General features: G+C 38.5%; 1 protein-coding gene across 2 annotated transcripts in view; it reads right to left on the bottom strand.

Annotated features, from left to right (window-relative positions):
• Positions 1 to 8,029: 8,029 nt before the first annotated feature.
• Positions 8,030 to 15,796, bottom strand: part of LOC132021890 (zinc finger protein 133-like) — a 51,413-nt gene continuing 43,646 nt past the window's right edge. For both annotated transcript variants that reach the window (XM_059406954.1, XM_059406961.1), the window contains exon 3: positions 8,030 to 14,128. In XM_059406954.1, coding sequence (XP_059262937.1) covers positions 11,186 to 13,105 — 1,920 coding nt within the window. In that variant the 5' untranslated portion in view covers positions 13,106 to 14,128 and the 3' untranslated portion in view covers positions 8,030 to 11,185. The remainder of the gene's footprint in view (positions 14,129 to 15,796) is intronic.

Raw genomic sequence — 15,796 nt, forward strand, 5'->3', positions numbered from 1 at the left:
AGAGCCCTATGTGGGGCTCGATCCCAGGACCCTGAGGTCATGACCTGAGCTGAACCCAGAGGCTCTAACCCACTGAGCCACCCAGGTGCCCCAACATAACTTCTTGAAAGTGGTCTTCAAGTAAAGGATGTAAACATTGAGAATCAAGACAGTAATAGCTAAATGTGACAGAACAGGGATTTATTTACACATAGATCTTTCTGAGGACTGCCTTTTCTGTTACATTATACCAATTCTCAAACATCAGGGAAACATTTCCTAATGTGGGAACCCTAAAACTCTGTAGAAAAAGGAGGTGAGAGTATTATAATTTGAATATCCCTTCCCCTGTCTATAAATAGAAAACCACACTTGGTGTGTAAATGACTGGAAAAGATTTGGGCTATTGCAGATTACACCTGCAGAAAAACAATATAAGTGAAATAAAAGAAATCTTCACCTTTTCATTACTTCCCAAATTCATTGAGGTCTCTAAAACTCTAAGGGAATTATTGACACAGATCTCATACTAGTGAGATTCATAAATTATCTTGCCTTTTGAGGAAGATGTAAAAGAATGTCACATGTTCTAGAAAAGAAGGATGAGGAGAACAGATTTGATAGCACATGAGAAACATTTGAGGAATGGGGTGTTGGTTAGCCTGGGTAGTAAAATATTGTGAAATATGTTTGCTATTTGGAAGGGTCAGCAGGCAGAACAATTAGACAGTAGGCAAGATACTAAAGGTAGGTTCAATTGCAAACAAACTTCAGAAGGATTTCCTAACAATTCAAGTGTCCCAGAGATGAAATAGGCTGTCTTCTATGAGGGAAATAACTAGAGAGGTCAGCTGACTTGCTGCCCGTGAAGACCTGGTAGAGATTCACTGATATATTCAGAGTTTGGGTGACAATAGTAATATGAAATGTGAATCTATAACTGTGATATATTTTTCCTGGTTCAACTTTAGTAAAGCTAACTCCTTTGGTGTCTACATGTTAGTGCCTTTCTTTCCACCTGACTGTCTCAAAGAGAAAGGGATGACTGTCTTAATATTCTCATTGCTTTGTTGATGGATTAAATTTTTTTCCCTATCTTGGATGGAGGCTGATAAATCTTAGTTATTAACTCAGATAGTATAAAACTAAAAAAGAAAAAAATAAGCTTTGTTCATAAAATTTCTACCTAAACAAGCTACTTAAGAGAAAAATTCCAAAAACCACAATCTGGCTCAGATAACAGAAAAACAATCATTTGACCATTTGTACAGAATCAGTGTTTTCACTATGATTCCTACACTAAATTCTTATTTCTTCCCGACCCTTTTGTTTTGGCAACAAATCTATCTTTGGGATTGTTTCTCTGGAGGCAAAAATATCCCACTGTGTTATCAACATCTGCAGCCTTCACATATCCTATCAAGTATCATTTTAGATGGACACAACTAGGTTTTTTTGTTGCTTTTTTGTTTGTTTGTTTTAATTTATTTTTTATTTATTTTCAGCATAACAGCATTCATTATTTTTGCACCACACCTAGTGCTCCATGCCATCCATGCCCTCTCTAATACCCACCACCTGGTTCCCCCAACCTCCCACCCCCCCACCACTTCAAACCCCTCAGATTGTTTTTCAGAGTCCATAGTCTCTCATGGTTCACCTCCCCTTCCAATTTCCCCCAATTCCCTTCTCCTCTCTAACTCCCCATGTCCTCCATGCTATTTGTTATGCTCCACAAATAAGTGAAACCATATGATAATTGACTCTCTCTGATTGACTTATTTCACTCAGCATAATCTCTTCCAGTCCCGTCCATGTTGTTACAAAAGTTGGGTATTCATCCTTTCCGATGGAGGCATAATACTCCATAGTATATATGGACCACATCTTCCTTATCCATTTGTCCGTTGAAGGGCATCTTGGTTCTTTCCATAGTTTGGCAACCATGGCCATTGCTGCTATAAACATTGGGGTACATATGGCCCTTATTTTCACTATATCTGTATCTTTGGGGGTAAATACCCAGTAGTGCAATTGCACGGTCAAAGGGAAATTCTATTCTTAATTTCTTGAGGAATCTCAACACTGTACTCCAAAGAGGCTGCACCAACTTGCATTCCCACCAACAGCAGAAGAGGGTTCCCCTTTCTCCACATCCCCTCCAACACATGTTGTTTCCTGTCTTGCTAATTTTGGCCATTCTAACTGGTGTGAGGTGATATCTCAATGTGGTTTTAATGTGAATCTCCCTGATGGCTAGTGATGATGAACATTTTTTCATGTGTCTGATAGCCATTTGTATGTCTTCATTGGAGAAGTGTCGGTTCATGTTTTCTGCCCATTTTTTTGATGATAATCTGTTTTGTGTGTGTTGAGTTTGAGGAGTTCTTTATAGATCCTGGATATCAACCTTTTGTCTGTACTGTCATTTGCAAATATCTTCTCCCATTCCATGGGTTGCCTCTTTGTTTTCTTGACTGTTTCCTTTGCTGTGAAGTAGCTTTTGATTTTGATGAAGTCTTTTTTTTTAAATATTTTATTTATTCATTTGACAGAGAGATCACAAGTAGGCAGAGAGGCAGGCAGAGAGAGAGAGAGAGGAGGAAGCAGGATCCCCGCTGAGCAGAGAGCCCGACGCGGGACTCGATCCCAAGACCCTGAGATCATGACCTGAGCTGAAGGCAGTGGCTTAACCCACCGAGCCACCCAGGCGCCCAATTTTGATGAAGTCTTAACAGTTCATTTTTGCTTTTGTTTCCTTTGCCTTTGGAGACATATCTTGAAAGAAGTTGCTGTGGCTGATATCGAAAAGATTACTGCCTATGTTCTCCTCTAGGATTCTGATGGGTTCCTGTCTCATGTTGAGGTCTTTTATCCATTTTGAGTTTATCTTTGTGTATGGTGTAAGAGAATGGTCGAGTTTCATTCTTCTATATATAGCTGCCCAGTTTTGCCAGCACCATTTATTGAAGAGACTGTCTTTTTTCCACTGTATATTTTTTCCTGTTTTGTCAAAGATTATTTGACCATAGAGTTCAGGGTCCATATCTGGGCTCTCTACTCTTTTCCACTGGTTTATGTGTCTGTTTTTATGCCAGTACCATGCTGTCTTGGTGACCACAGCTTTGTAGTAAAGCTTGAAATCAGGTAACGTGATGCCTCTAGTTTTATTTTTGTTTTTCAACGCTTGTTTTTGTTTTTGTTTTTGTTTTTACTTTTGCAAAGTTCTTTTTCTAAAGATGAATAACAACTAGCCTGAGAGTTATCTTCAAAAAATATACTCATTGGCTTTAACTAATGTAGCTCATTTTCAGGAACAATGTGGCAGAACGTATTTTTCATTCATCAACAAATGAGAGATGTGTACTTCCAACTCCTAGTCTCTACCCATCCTCACCTCTCCCCAACCCTACCCACATACATACCTTCTTCATCTGAATGATTTTAAAGCCTACTTAAATATGGCACTCAAGCATCATCTATAGAAGTCAATGACAGCATAACTGTGTTTCTCCTTTACTTCTTGCTAGCTCTCCTCTAGGTTCTTAAAAACTCTGGGAATAATAACCCCTTACTATAATTACTGAAATCATCAGGTTACTCATCTCCTACAAGACTGCTGCTAGCTTTTCTCATTTTGTTCTCAGGATCTTGCCCAATACTCCTGTTCCTGCAAGACAGAATAGGCACTTGGTGAATGTTTTTAGCCAGGCAACAAATGAGTCAATACTATTTCTTCCTGTCTAAACAGCTCTCTGATGTACAGGCAGTGGAATTCCAAGATGATATTGCAAGACAAGTACTGTTATTTTGCTTTATACAACATAGGATGTTTTTGCCATGAGGACCAGCCTGTAGGGCTCATGTAGAATCTACTGCTTTAACTAGATGTGCACAGAAGAAATCACTTCCTTTAAAGGATATCAAGTCTTATCCTCTTTTTAAGTTAAGTTGCCATTTATCTCCTTAAATCTTTCTGTACTTAAGGATATCCCAGCCATACCCACCAGCATACTATGCATACAATCAGAATGTTTGGCACCTATTATTATATACCAGCCCAGAAATCTGATTATAGAAAATTAAATGGCATTGTATCATATCTGGAGGTATTTTGAATAAAGCCATTCTGTGGCAATCATGTGGAAAACTATGCAATATAGTCCCTTTATACAGGAAACAGAGCCCCGGTCTGATGCATCACAATGATGTATAATAAAATATTTGAAGTACATGTTCATTAATTACAGATTATAAAAAATAATAACAATTATCTCTCACACTTCACCTAATGTCTCCACATGACGAATCTTCTGCAGCAGATGTGTGTCCGTTTTTGACAACTTCTATTTTTCCTTGCTAATAGCGCTCTCATTTATTTTCCTGAACCTATGTCATCACTACTGGAAGAAGTCTTTCAGACACAGACCATAAACAGTAGTTCATCTTCCCCAATACAAGCCTTGCGTGACCAATTAGACCAATTACATGCTCCTTTCTTGGAATTTGACAATTGGATAGAAAAGAGTTTGGTTTCTATTTTTTCAGACAGGAGTATCCTAACTGGACTTTTCCTGCTGTGAAAGTGCCATTTGGGTCCCTGTCCTTTAATAATAATAATCCTGGTGGTTTTAAAGCTTGCTTTTCTGGACTTCGGGACTTTCTTTAAGGTATTTTATTTTATCTTCTCTTTCTGTGAACTGAAGCAACTTTGTCATTCTCAACAAAACAAATGAAGAAAAATGTGAGCAAAATACAAAATTGTACCAGATGAAATAAGGAATGATGAAATTAGGATAAAAATATTCCCTTTTGTATCTATTCAATGAGTTATATATGTTTCACTGAATACAGTGCATGCTCAGAGGTTGATGCACACCCTGATATAATCACAAATTAAATCCTGACCCCAGAGAGATTATACCATATATGGATCAAAATGTTAGGCCTAGTGGAGGCCATGAGGCATCTACACACATGGTTTAATAGTAGAGAATCTGATGAAACCCTCCATGAAAGATCCAGATACAGTGCTGTGGAAGTTCTAAAGGGAGTCAAATTAGTTACGGCGTAAGGGGTAGAAATAGAGTAGTAGTTGAAGAAGTAACACACATTACATGTGAATACAGTAAATCCAAAACTGTGTCCAGGGCATGGATCGAAGTCAGAAACCATGGACATGATTCAATCTGTAGGTCATTTAGGCACAAAGTCAAGGAAGTATCAGGGAGCAGTGAGAAGAGGTCATAAACTCAAGTAGGAATAAAATCTTGGAAGGCTTTGAATGCATTTATTTGTAAAACAATCAGGAGTCAGCAGGCTTCAGGAAGATCAGCCCAGGGATTCTGTAGAGGATGGATGGGGAGCATGGAAGAAACTGACAGTCCTACTGAGAGACCATCTCACTGACTCCTTGAGGGTTACTGAGTCTGAGGGAGCCTTTACAATTCTGAACGTGCTCAGCCTTATAAACAGGATTCCTTTTATTCTCTCATCCTTTTAATTTTCTTCAGCAAGAAAAACAGACTCTGGTAAATCAGTCTATTTTAATGTAACATTCAAATCCTACAGAGAAAAGGCTAAAAGTCCATTTAAGTCAGCAGAAAACTGAAGAATAACCATGGCTTGAATTTTGTGCATCAGTGATGTATATCTTCGATGGATTCTGTTCTGAAAAGCACAAAGAATTCTGAAAGGCTGTTTCTTTCTCCACTATTCTCTTTCTTTACTTGTAGTATTATTTGGCGCTGACTTTAAAAAAAAATGTTTTCCTTCTTTACCTACTAGGTAATGACTTGACCGCCAACATATCTAGAAGGTTATTTATGTTATGATTTCTCTTTCAGTCCAGAGAATGACACTCAGATAAAGGTTTTCTCCAGCATTCTAGCCCTGAATGTGTGGACTGTGCTTTAAATACACTCCATTGAATCATTTAGCTTTCAATAGAATATGTTCGGGCTACAACTCTGTCTAGAAGAAAGATTTTCATATATAATTCTATAAGCCATATGTTGAAAACCATATCTAGACAATGATAGCTGAAGAATTTTGAAAACTAAAGACATATCATAAAACATGCTTGCTTCCTTAATAAGCACATGTCAAGCTTTTGAACACATTGTTTTGTTCATCTCTTAAATGCACAGTTGCATTAAAAAAAAACAGTTTAATGTTGACAGTGCTTTTTCTAGAGATATGGTGAAAAATCAAAACTTCAAATTAAATATAGAAAGATCCCACAGCTATTATTAAGAGCCCAAACAAGACTAGATCTGTTTAAATGTAATACAAAGATTTATGGCATCATATATCTTTGTCACACACTGCTATTAGACAACATAGAATCAAAAATCCTGGTAAAATCTCTCAGTTAAAAAGCTTAATATTTGCTCAGGGGAAGGCACGTAAAATCTGAGTGAAAAATGCTGCTGGCTGACTGGTAACTGTGCACAGAAACACGCCCTGGCGGGGTTTTCCATTGGCTGCCGGCTCTTCCAACCGTTCTTTGTTCATCTGCAAGACACTCGATAGGTATATTATAGGACAGTAACAATTTGCTAAAATGGACTTTAATGAAAACTGGCAAGTATTTGTTTTTAATTAGAGGCCAATATGTCCTGGACAACAGATGCCTAAATCTCTTCAGAGAGTATCTGGGAAATAAAATATTTCTTAATGTTACGATTGTTGTTATTTTTACTGAAGTGGCATTTGGCTTCCTCTGAAGTACCCCGCATTGTGGATGTTACTACATTTATCTTCACAGCATGGCAAACAGGTGTCAACTCTGATTATCCTGGTTTTGCAGATGGTCGAAAGAAACTCAGGAGTTCCGTGACTCGATCAAGGTCATAAAATGATTTGAAGCTGCAACTGCCACGGACCTACTCCGTTTCTTAGTAACTCTAGTTAAATAGGGCACAACAGAAGAAAGAGGGTATTTTTTTAAAGGGCTGGTTTACATATTATCATTTAATCTTAATAATGGTGCAGATGAGAAAATGAAGCTTTTAGAGGTACCCAATGTTTTTTCATGTTCATGGAGCAAATTCAAGGGTAGAGCCAGAGTGTGAATGCAGATGATTTCCTATGACTCTTCTCACTGCATTTTGCAGGTTGTTCTTTATTACTATGACAGTTTGTCTGTGTTTCCTAAGATTACAGCATAGACACAGCAATTTTGATTTAGCTACTTGGGTATAAGAAGGTGAGGAAAGTAGGAGGTAATTGAATGCATCAATATCCAAATCTATCCGAATCTGTCGCTTGCTTTCATCATTCTGAGTATTTTCCTTTGGCCCTCTTACTATTATATATCACAGCTAGTACTTTAAAGTTGACGGAGGATCTTGTCCCCCAACCCAGATTTAGCAGATGGGGAATCCGTAGATATGTTCCTCCGAGGACCAAATATCTAGAAAGAAACTCCTCTATCTAGATTCTTTCTGTTCTTGCTGGAGGAGACTAGAAAGAAATGTCTGGCAAGGAGATACTGTGGACAAACTTACTACCCACTTCTCATGTGAGAGTTCCAGATTAACACCATCCATGGCTGTCTTTCACATTTTGTTTTTAATTTCACGTGTTGGACTCATAAGGCAATATGTATTTGAGCATAAGCAGATAACCTCGAAAGGTCCAAGATTACACAAATTGAGTTATAATATAAAACTTACAGGAATTAATCCTTATGCATTTGCTGCTCATTTTGTTCCAAACTTTTCCAAAGAAAGTATTCTTTCTTTTTAAGATTTTTATTTATGTATTTGACAGAGACAGAGATCACAAGTAGGCAGCGAGGCAGGCAGAGAGAGGGGGGGAAGTAGGCTCCCTGCTAAACAGAAAACCCGAAGCGGGGCTCCATCCCAGGACCCTGAGATGAAGATCATGACCTGAGATGAAGGCAAAGGCTTTAACCCACTGAGCCACCCAGGCTCTCTGATTATTATTGTTAATAATAATCATGTACAAAATCAAGTTTTGTGGTTGGAAAGTGTGTGTATTTGTGTGTGTGTATGTGTGTAATGACAAGGAAAATCCCTTCAGTTTCAAAAAGGTTTATTTGAGATATAAAGAAATAATAATGTCATCTAACATAAGCTCATACTCTCTGCCAAAAGGGGAAAACAGATAAATTACAATAACCCAAAACTGTTAAGTCTTATTTCATACTAACACAGTGAACTGAAATTGATTCTTATCATTCTCTAATGTCAAAGAATATGAAGAAAAGAACACAAATCATTGTTGCCCAAAACATTTCATTATATTATATTCATTGCAAGGTCACTTTCTCATAATAAACACTAATCATTCTCTGGAAATTTCACCCATTTTAATCCCAACAGTAGGTGGATCACATCTAGCCATTCCATTGTTATTATACCATGTTTAATAAAGGAATGTTGATTAATGAAAATAACTCAACCAGGAAAATTGCTATTGCTCCTTTGAAATTGACTTACAAAAACTGAGAAGTTTTATTTACTGACTTAGGGGACAGGGTTGGTCTAAATGTAATAGACACAGAAACGTAATAGACACAAAAATAGAGTAAGAGAAAGAGACAGTGAGAGAGGGACAGAGAAAGAGACCGAAGATTCTAGCTCATCTGGAACAGGATATATGTTTTAAAACATTTATTTATGAAAAAGAAAACTAATTGGGCAGATGCTTTATTTTATTTTTTTAAAGATTTTATTTATTTGACAGACAGAATTCACAAGTAGGCAGAGAGGCAGGCAGAGAAAGAGGGGGAGGCAGGCTCCCTGCTGAGCAGAGAGCCCGATGCGGGGCTCCATCCCAGGATCCTGGCATCATGACCTGAGCTGAAGGCAGAGGCTTAACCCACTGAGCCACCCAGGTGCCCCATGGGCAGATGCTTCAAAAGAAAGCAAATATCCTGTTTAAAATTTGGAAATAAAAACAATTCTAAATAAGGATCACAGAAGCAAATGACAGATTTGAGAGGAATAGCATAATTTTTAGAGTCCAGAATATGAAAAACAAATTTTAAATGTAGTGCCTCTTCATAATATGGTTGAATAGATCAGGGTTTATTGACTGGTTTTCCTGGTTCTAAAAAATGAGTCGATGAATAACTTTCAAAGCAATGGCTCCCTTCTAATGTTATTTCTGGGTTTATTTAAATCACTCATTTACATCTTCATGAAAGTTATTTCAGAAAGAAATGGAAGGAAAATGGCAGTTAATTTTACTGCATTGGCAGGCATGGAAAAAGTTCAGATATTGCATATTTCAATGTTAGTATTCATATTTGTTTTTTTTTTTGACTTTTGCTTTTCCTTTTGAAATTACCTGCCAGTTCTCTTATAAACTCTTTAAAGTGGTTATAATAATTGATTTAAAGCCATGGCTGTGATTTCCGGTAACTAGGTGACCTGTTGGTCTGTTTCTACCATTTTCCTTTGAGTAAGGTTACATTTTCTATTTCATTCCATACCTGGTCCTTTTTAATCATATTCAGAACACTGTTTATTTTTTTAAAAATGGAAGTATGGATACTTCTCAAAAAGTGCAAGGCCTTTCCTTTATCTGTCAGTTAGAATATGGGCTAATCTTTTTTATTTCTTCAGGAGTTGAGTTATTGTAGGCTGTGTTACAAGTGCAATACTAACAGTAATTATTCCAACCACCAACCAACCCACCATCCCAGGAGCTTGCTTCCTTCCTTCTTTTTCATTTTTTTTTCTTTTTTGCTTATGTTTTTACTTTGATAAAATATCAGAAAAAAAGAAGGTTGCAAGAAGACTATAAGGCACTGTTATATACCTTTTAACTAGATTTATCAGGAGTTCATATTGGTTCTACTTGTGTCCTCTTTCTCCCTCCCTCTGTCTGTCTGTCTGTCTTTCTTTCTTCCTCCCACTCCTGGAGAATGTGTTTATATTTTTATATTTATTTTGTTTTCTATGAACATTTTCAGATCACTTCTTTTTTTCTAACAATTTGTAAGTTGAAGTCATTGTATCTTTTAATCCTAAACATTGACTTGTGTATTTTCAAAGCAAAGATGACTTTCATGACCACAGTATGCTGCATTTATCATTGATTTAACATTGATTAAGCGATATTGTCTAGTATGTAGTCTTTCATGACTATACTTTTTAAGTGTAAGTATAGTATATATACTTTATAGTGTATACACACACACACACACACACATCTATATAGTATTTATATAAAGTATAAGTAGAGTATATATACTTTTTAAGTATATAAAGTCCACAAGTCAATCCTATACCAAGCATTGTATGGCCATGTCTCCATAGTCTCCTGTAACCTGCAATACTCTGTCAGCCTTTTTGTGTTTTTCCTGGCTTTGATGTTTTTAAAAATTAAGAACAGTTGTTTTATAAAATTCTACTTAATTTAATCATTTCTTGTGAGATGAGACTTAAGTAACAGCTTTTTTTTTTTTTTTGGCAGAAACATATTTTGAAAATACATGTTATCTTTTTCAATGAATCCTGTTAGGGGGCTTAGGATGGCAATCTGTCTCAATGTTAGTGCTTAATTTTGTTAATGTGATGTAGGTAGGCTTAGTTGTTTCACTATGATGTTACCATTCTTTCCTTGTGATTGTGTGAGTTGGAGTCTTCTGAAAAAGAGGCTGGAATTAGATGTTCAAGGAGTTATTGGGAAAACCATATTTGAGAAAACAAATGGAAAGAGTTAAAGAAGGCAGGGAGAGGCATCAGATCTGGATTGAATGAGTGGGAAGGATGGAGGTCTAGGCAAAAGACTCAGGCTACAAGAGAGTAAGAAATTTTCCTCTGAGCCAATGGTGGGGATTTGGGAACCAAAGCTAGCCTTGAAGAGATCCAAGTCTTACAGGGTGGGAGACTTTTATTGTGGGAGGCAGCTCTGTGTACCATAGGATGTCTAGAAGCATCCTTGACCTCTATCCGTTATACCCCAGTAGCAGCCTCCCAGTTGTGATAAAAGAAAATGTCTCTAGATTTCACCAACTGTCACAGAGGCAGGGGATGAAATTGCTACTAATCGAAAACCATTGTTTCACACAAGTAGGTTCTCTATCCTTTGATGAAAGTTGGTATCTCTGAAGTCCCACCCTTGACAACATGAGATTTTCCCTAAAGTTATCTCTTCTTGCATGACGAGGTATGATTTGTGATCTATTACTAAAGCCTTGCTTACACATTTTGTGCATGAAGGTTTTTTACAACGGATGTGTCCTCTGGTGTCTAGCAAGGAGTGATTTCAGCCTAAAGCCTTCTCCACACTTACTGCAAATATAAGGTTTTTCCCTTGAGTGTGTTCTCTGATGTGTGCTGAGAGTTGCCTTATCACTAAAGCCCCGCTCACACTCTTGGCACACAAAAGGCTTCTCCCCAGAATGTGTCCTGTGATGTCTTATGAGAGCTGACTTCTGGGTAAAGCCTCTCCCACACTCCCTACAGACAAAGGGCTTCTCCCTTGAGTGGGCCATCTTGTGCCTGACTAGATTTGCTTTCTGGCTAAAGGCTTGTCCACACTCAGGGCAGACATATGCCTTCTCCCCAGAGTGCGTTCTCTGATGACTGATGAGATGTGACTTCTGTCTAAAGCCTCGCCCACATTCCCCACACACAAAAGGCTTCTCTCCTGAGTGTGTCCTCTGATGTGCAACAAGAGTTGACTTATGTCTAAAGCCTCGCCCACATTCTTGGCACACATAAGGCTTCTCTCCAGAGTGTGTCCTTTGGTGTGTCATGAGAGCTGACTTAACACTAAATCCTCGACCACACTCTGCACACATATAGGGGTTCTCTCCTGAGTGTGTCCTCTGGTGTGTGGTAAGGTTTGACTTATCACTAAAGCCTCGTCCACACTCCTGACACACAAAAGGCTTCTCTCCTGAGTGCGTCCTCTTGTGTTTCATGAGGTACGATTTCTGACTAAAGCTCCGGCCACATTCGGGGCACAAATGTGGATTCTCCCCTGAATGAATTCTCTGATGTTTGCTGAGAGTTGATTTGTCTCTAAAAAGCCTCCCACAATCCCTACACACATAAGGCTTTTCCCATGAGTGGGTCCTTTGGTGGGTGATAAGGTTTGACTTATCCCGAAAGCCCCGCCCACACTCCTGGCACACAAAGGGTTTCTCCCCTGAGTGTGTCCTCAGGTGTCTGATGAGAGTTGACTTCTGGCTAAAGCTTCGTCCACACTCCTCACATGCGAAAGGCCTCTCCCCAGAGTGGGCCATCTTGTGGGTGACTAGGTTAGACTTCTGGCTAAAGGCTTGCCCACATTCTGTGCAGATGTAAGGCTTCTCCCCTGTATGTGATCTCTCGTGTGTGATGAGAGCTGATTTATAGCTGAAGCTTCGACCACATTCACTGCAAAAATAAGGCTTTCCTCCTGAGTGGGTCCTCTGATGAACAAAGAGGGCTGATTTCTGGCTAAAGCCTAGCCCACAATTTCCATAATTCGTTACTTCAAATCCTGAGAAATCTACCCACTTTAATAATTTCTCTGTTTCTAAATGGTTTGCCTTCTCAGCTGAGCTGAGCTTTATTTCCAGCACTGTCTTGCCTTCCCTCAAGCTTATTAGATGTCCATCAGGTGGGCTGAGGCAAGCTCTGGAGGTGAACCTTCTCCTTGTCGTATCCAACAATGATTTGGAGCCTTCTTCTCTGCCATTGTCTTTCACTCTGTCATTGCAGAAGCTTTCATAAGAGCGTGATTGCTGCTGCTGCTGTTTCTGGTAGGCTGGGCAGAGAGTGCCTGCTAGCAAGCCTGGGCAGATTGGAAGGCAATGATCATGTAGCCTGTGTTGGCGTTGCCAACTGCAGAAGTCCAGAGCAGAGGAGGAACCAAGTTGAATTTCTGGCTTTGCATCTGCTGAGCAGGAGCTGGGCAGAGCTTCACCCTCTTCTGTCCAGGGTTCCTCCCCCTGCTCTAGCAGAATGACAAGTGTTGGCTTGGGAAATGGGATTCCCAGGGAGACCAAGTTGCTATAGTTTTCCAGCATCACACACCTGTACAGCATCCTCTGAGTGTGGCTCAACAGCCACCACTCTTCCCGGGTGAAGTCCACAGCTACATCCTGGAATGACACAACGGCTGCCTCTCTCCTGGCTATTAGCCCCGAGGCCATTTTTCTGGTCACCTGAATGGTCTCCCAGAAAAAGGGTGAGGTCTTCTCTCTGCTCAGTTTTGGCTCCTATGCAGTAACTACCCCCAGGACAGAATCTACATGTCTGACCGTGGATGTGGGGACTTGTCACTGAGAGGCTAAAGCCAGTGGGGACACAGTTGCAATGTCTGTCCCACGGCAGGTATGACACTGAAGCGATAACAAATTAGAGGCAGACTCCTTATATCACACATATCTTTCTTTAAGAAGTTTTATAATTTTAGCTTTTATGTTAAGGGTATGATCTATCTCAAATTCATTTCTGTTTGGTGTATAATAGAGACCAGGGTTGTTGTTGTTGTTGTTGTTTTCCCATATGGAAAGGAAGCTTTCCCAACACTTCTTAAAGAGACTTCTCTTTTCCCTTTTAAGTGCACTGACGTATTTGTTGAACCCATTGGGTTATATAAGTATGGGTCTCATTTTTGACTCTAGTCTGATCTCTGCTATGTTCTGCTAGCTTTTGATGGTGTCCATAAGGGAGCTAGAAGATTTGGCTACACTTTCAGATAGGTTTGCTTAGTTTCTCAATTTCACAAAGTTCTGGAATCCAGTCATTTGGAGAATGGCCAAGACTGGGTGACTTCTCTTTACCTACTAGGTCTTTATCCACTGTTTTTTGTTTGTTTGTTTGTTTGTTTGTTTGTTTTTCTCAAAGGTGGGGTGGGAGAGAGAAAGGCACAATTCCTTGTCTGAGCTGAGGTTCCTCCAATCTACAGTCTCCTCCAACTAGCTCTTGGCATTCTCAGTCCTCCCATGGTATGACCTGGCAATGACCCCCAGAAAGAAGTAGCTACTGCTCTCTCTTCTCTGAAGTGTTTGTTTCTCTATAAAATTCAGTTCAGTTAGCTTCTTCCAATCCTCCACTCTTCTCTACTTCATAGAAAAATGTGATTTTTATTTTTTTTAATGTTTTTCTTGTTGTTACCATTGGAACAAAGGTCTTTCTCTTCTTTTATAGTCTAACTGACAGCAGAAGTATTCCTGGCGGGGAAAAATAAAGGGAGAGAGATTAGAATTGTTTGTCAGGAAAATAAAAAAAGAACTCACATTTTGAACCTTTTGTGCTACCAATTTTTTTCTTCCTCTTATCATAGTTATCATAAAATGGCTATTTTTTGTCCTCAGCCACTGAAATTTACTCATAAGCTTTGCAGTTAATATTTAACTTTAGTAACATTATTCTAGGATCAAATATCAGTTTTACCTTGCTTTTGTGATGGGAGATAAAATGGAATGATAGAGGTGCATATAACCATCAAAAGAACAGGAGTCACCTTCGTAATTTTTTCTCCTGTTATTTATATTTGGCTGTTGAATATGCTATCCAAAAGGGCCTTCTCAATGACCCTTGAGAAAGTTCTTTTCAGCAGACACTGCGGAGTAAAGTCAGAAGTTTGTTCATTATTTCACAATGAAAAAGCGGCAGGATATATATCATTTAAATAAGAAAGAGAATGATGACCATGACATTATGAAGTGCAGAAATAAGATAATTTTTTAAAAGTAAGTTAGAGAAATCATCCCTGTTGGTTACAGTGACACAGTGAGGCTTAAAATGAAGACACAAGAAGCTGATAACAGGAACATTTATTTGGGCCTGGCATTGGCTATTGATTCACAAGTAAGCCTGGGTCTTGGATTCTAGCTGGGAGCATTTGGACAAGTCCAGTTAAACACAGCTTCACTACATGTACTGACTGTTTGAAACTGTTTTTGTTTTATTAAAGACAGCATTCACTTTGGCACTCCTACAGTCTTTCAAGGCATGTAAGAAAAGTGAAGAGACAATATGAAGGAAGAAAAGAGTCTCCTTGTGTGCTTTCCCTGTTTTTTGCTTATTTTCCCATGTTTACCCTCCCCTAGCAATGTTTCAGCATTCAGACTGCACAGGAAGGGTTATCTGAGTGGCAGCACACTTCACCCTGTTCACACAGAAGGGCATGATTAGATGATAATAATAATGGTTAATAATAAGAATGATAATAATAAATGAGATTTCTTTATGTTTCATGTAGAGGTCAGCTTGTAGGCACAAATATAAGCAAAGATCATTCAAGAATCTAACTGCTCACTATAGAATTCTCTATGGGTAATATGAAAAGATAAAAGATAAAATGCTTATTCTCAGCATTTGAGCCTCAGACTTGAGGCCCCAAGCAAGACGATTCTCAAAATACCAGTGTAACTAAAGCTGCCAATAGGAAGAGGGAAATAAAGGGAATTCTTTGATCCAGTAAACTTGAAAATCATTTGGTTAATCCATTTATACATGTTTCTTACTTAAAAATCTTCTCCGATACTTTTATATGTCTAAATTCACTCTCAGGCACCAAGATAAAGACATGGGATGTAGTGTTTCTGAAACATATTTGATGAAGACATTCCTTTCCCAAAGGAAAGGTTATCTTCTGAGACAACCATTCTAAAAAAAAATGTTAAAAAAAAAAAAAAGGCCAAAAGGAATGCTTTATTTCATTCATAGCTCTTTAGAAAATTTTATGGAAATTGAATCATTTATTTTATAGGAAGAAACCAGAGGAACTCAAGATATATGGAGAAAAGTATATAGTATAACATTCATAAAGGATTGGTTTTTGTCCTAAGTTAATGCTCAAGGAAAGTAATCATTAAACAGCGACCCTTTCCTCC

This window comes from Mustela nigripes, chromosome 1 (genome assembly GCF_022355385.1).
Source record: "Mustela nigripes isolate SB6536 chromosome 1, MUSNIG.SB6536, whole genome shotgun sequence".
Lineage (NCBI taxonomy): Eukaryota > Metazoa > Chordata > Mammalia > Carnivora > Mustelidae > Mustela > Mustela nigripes.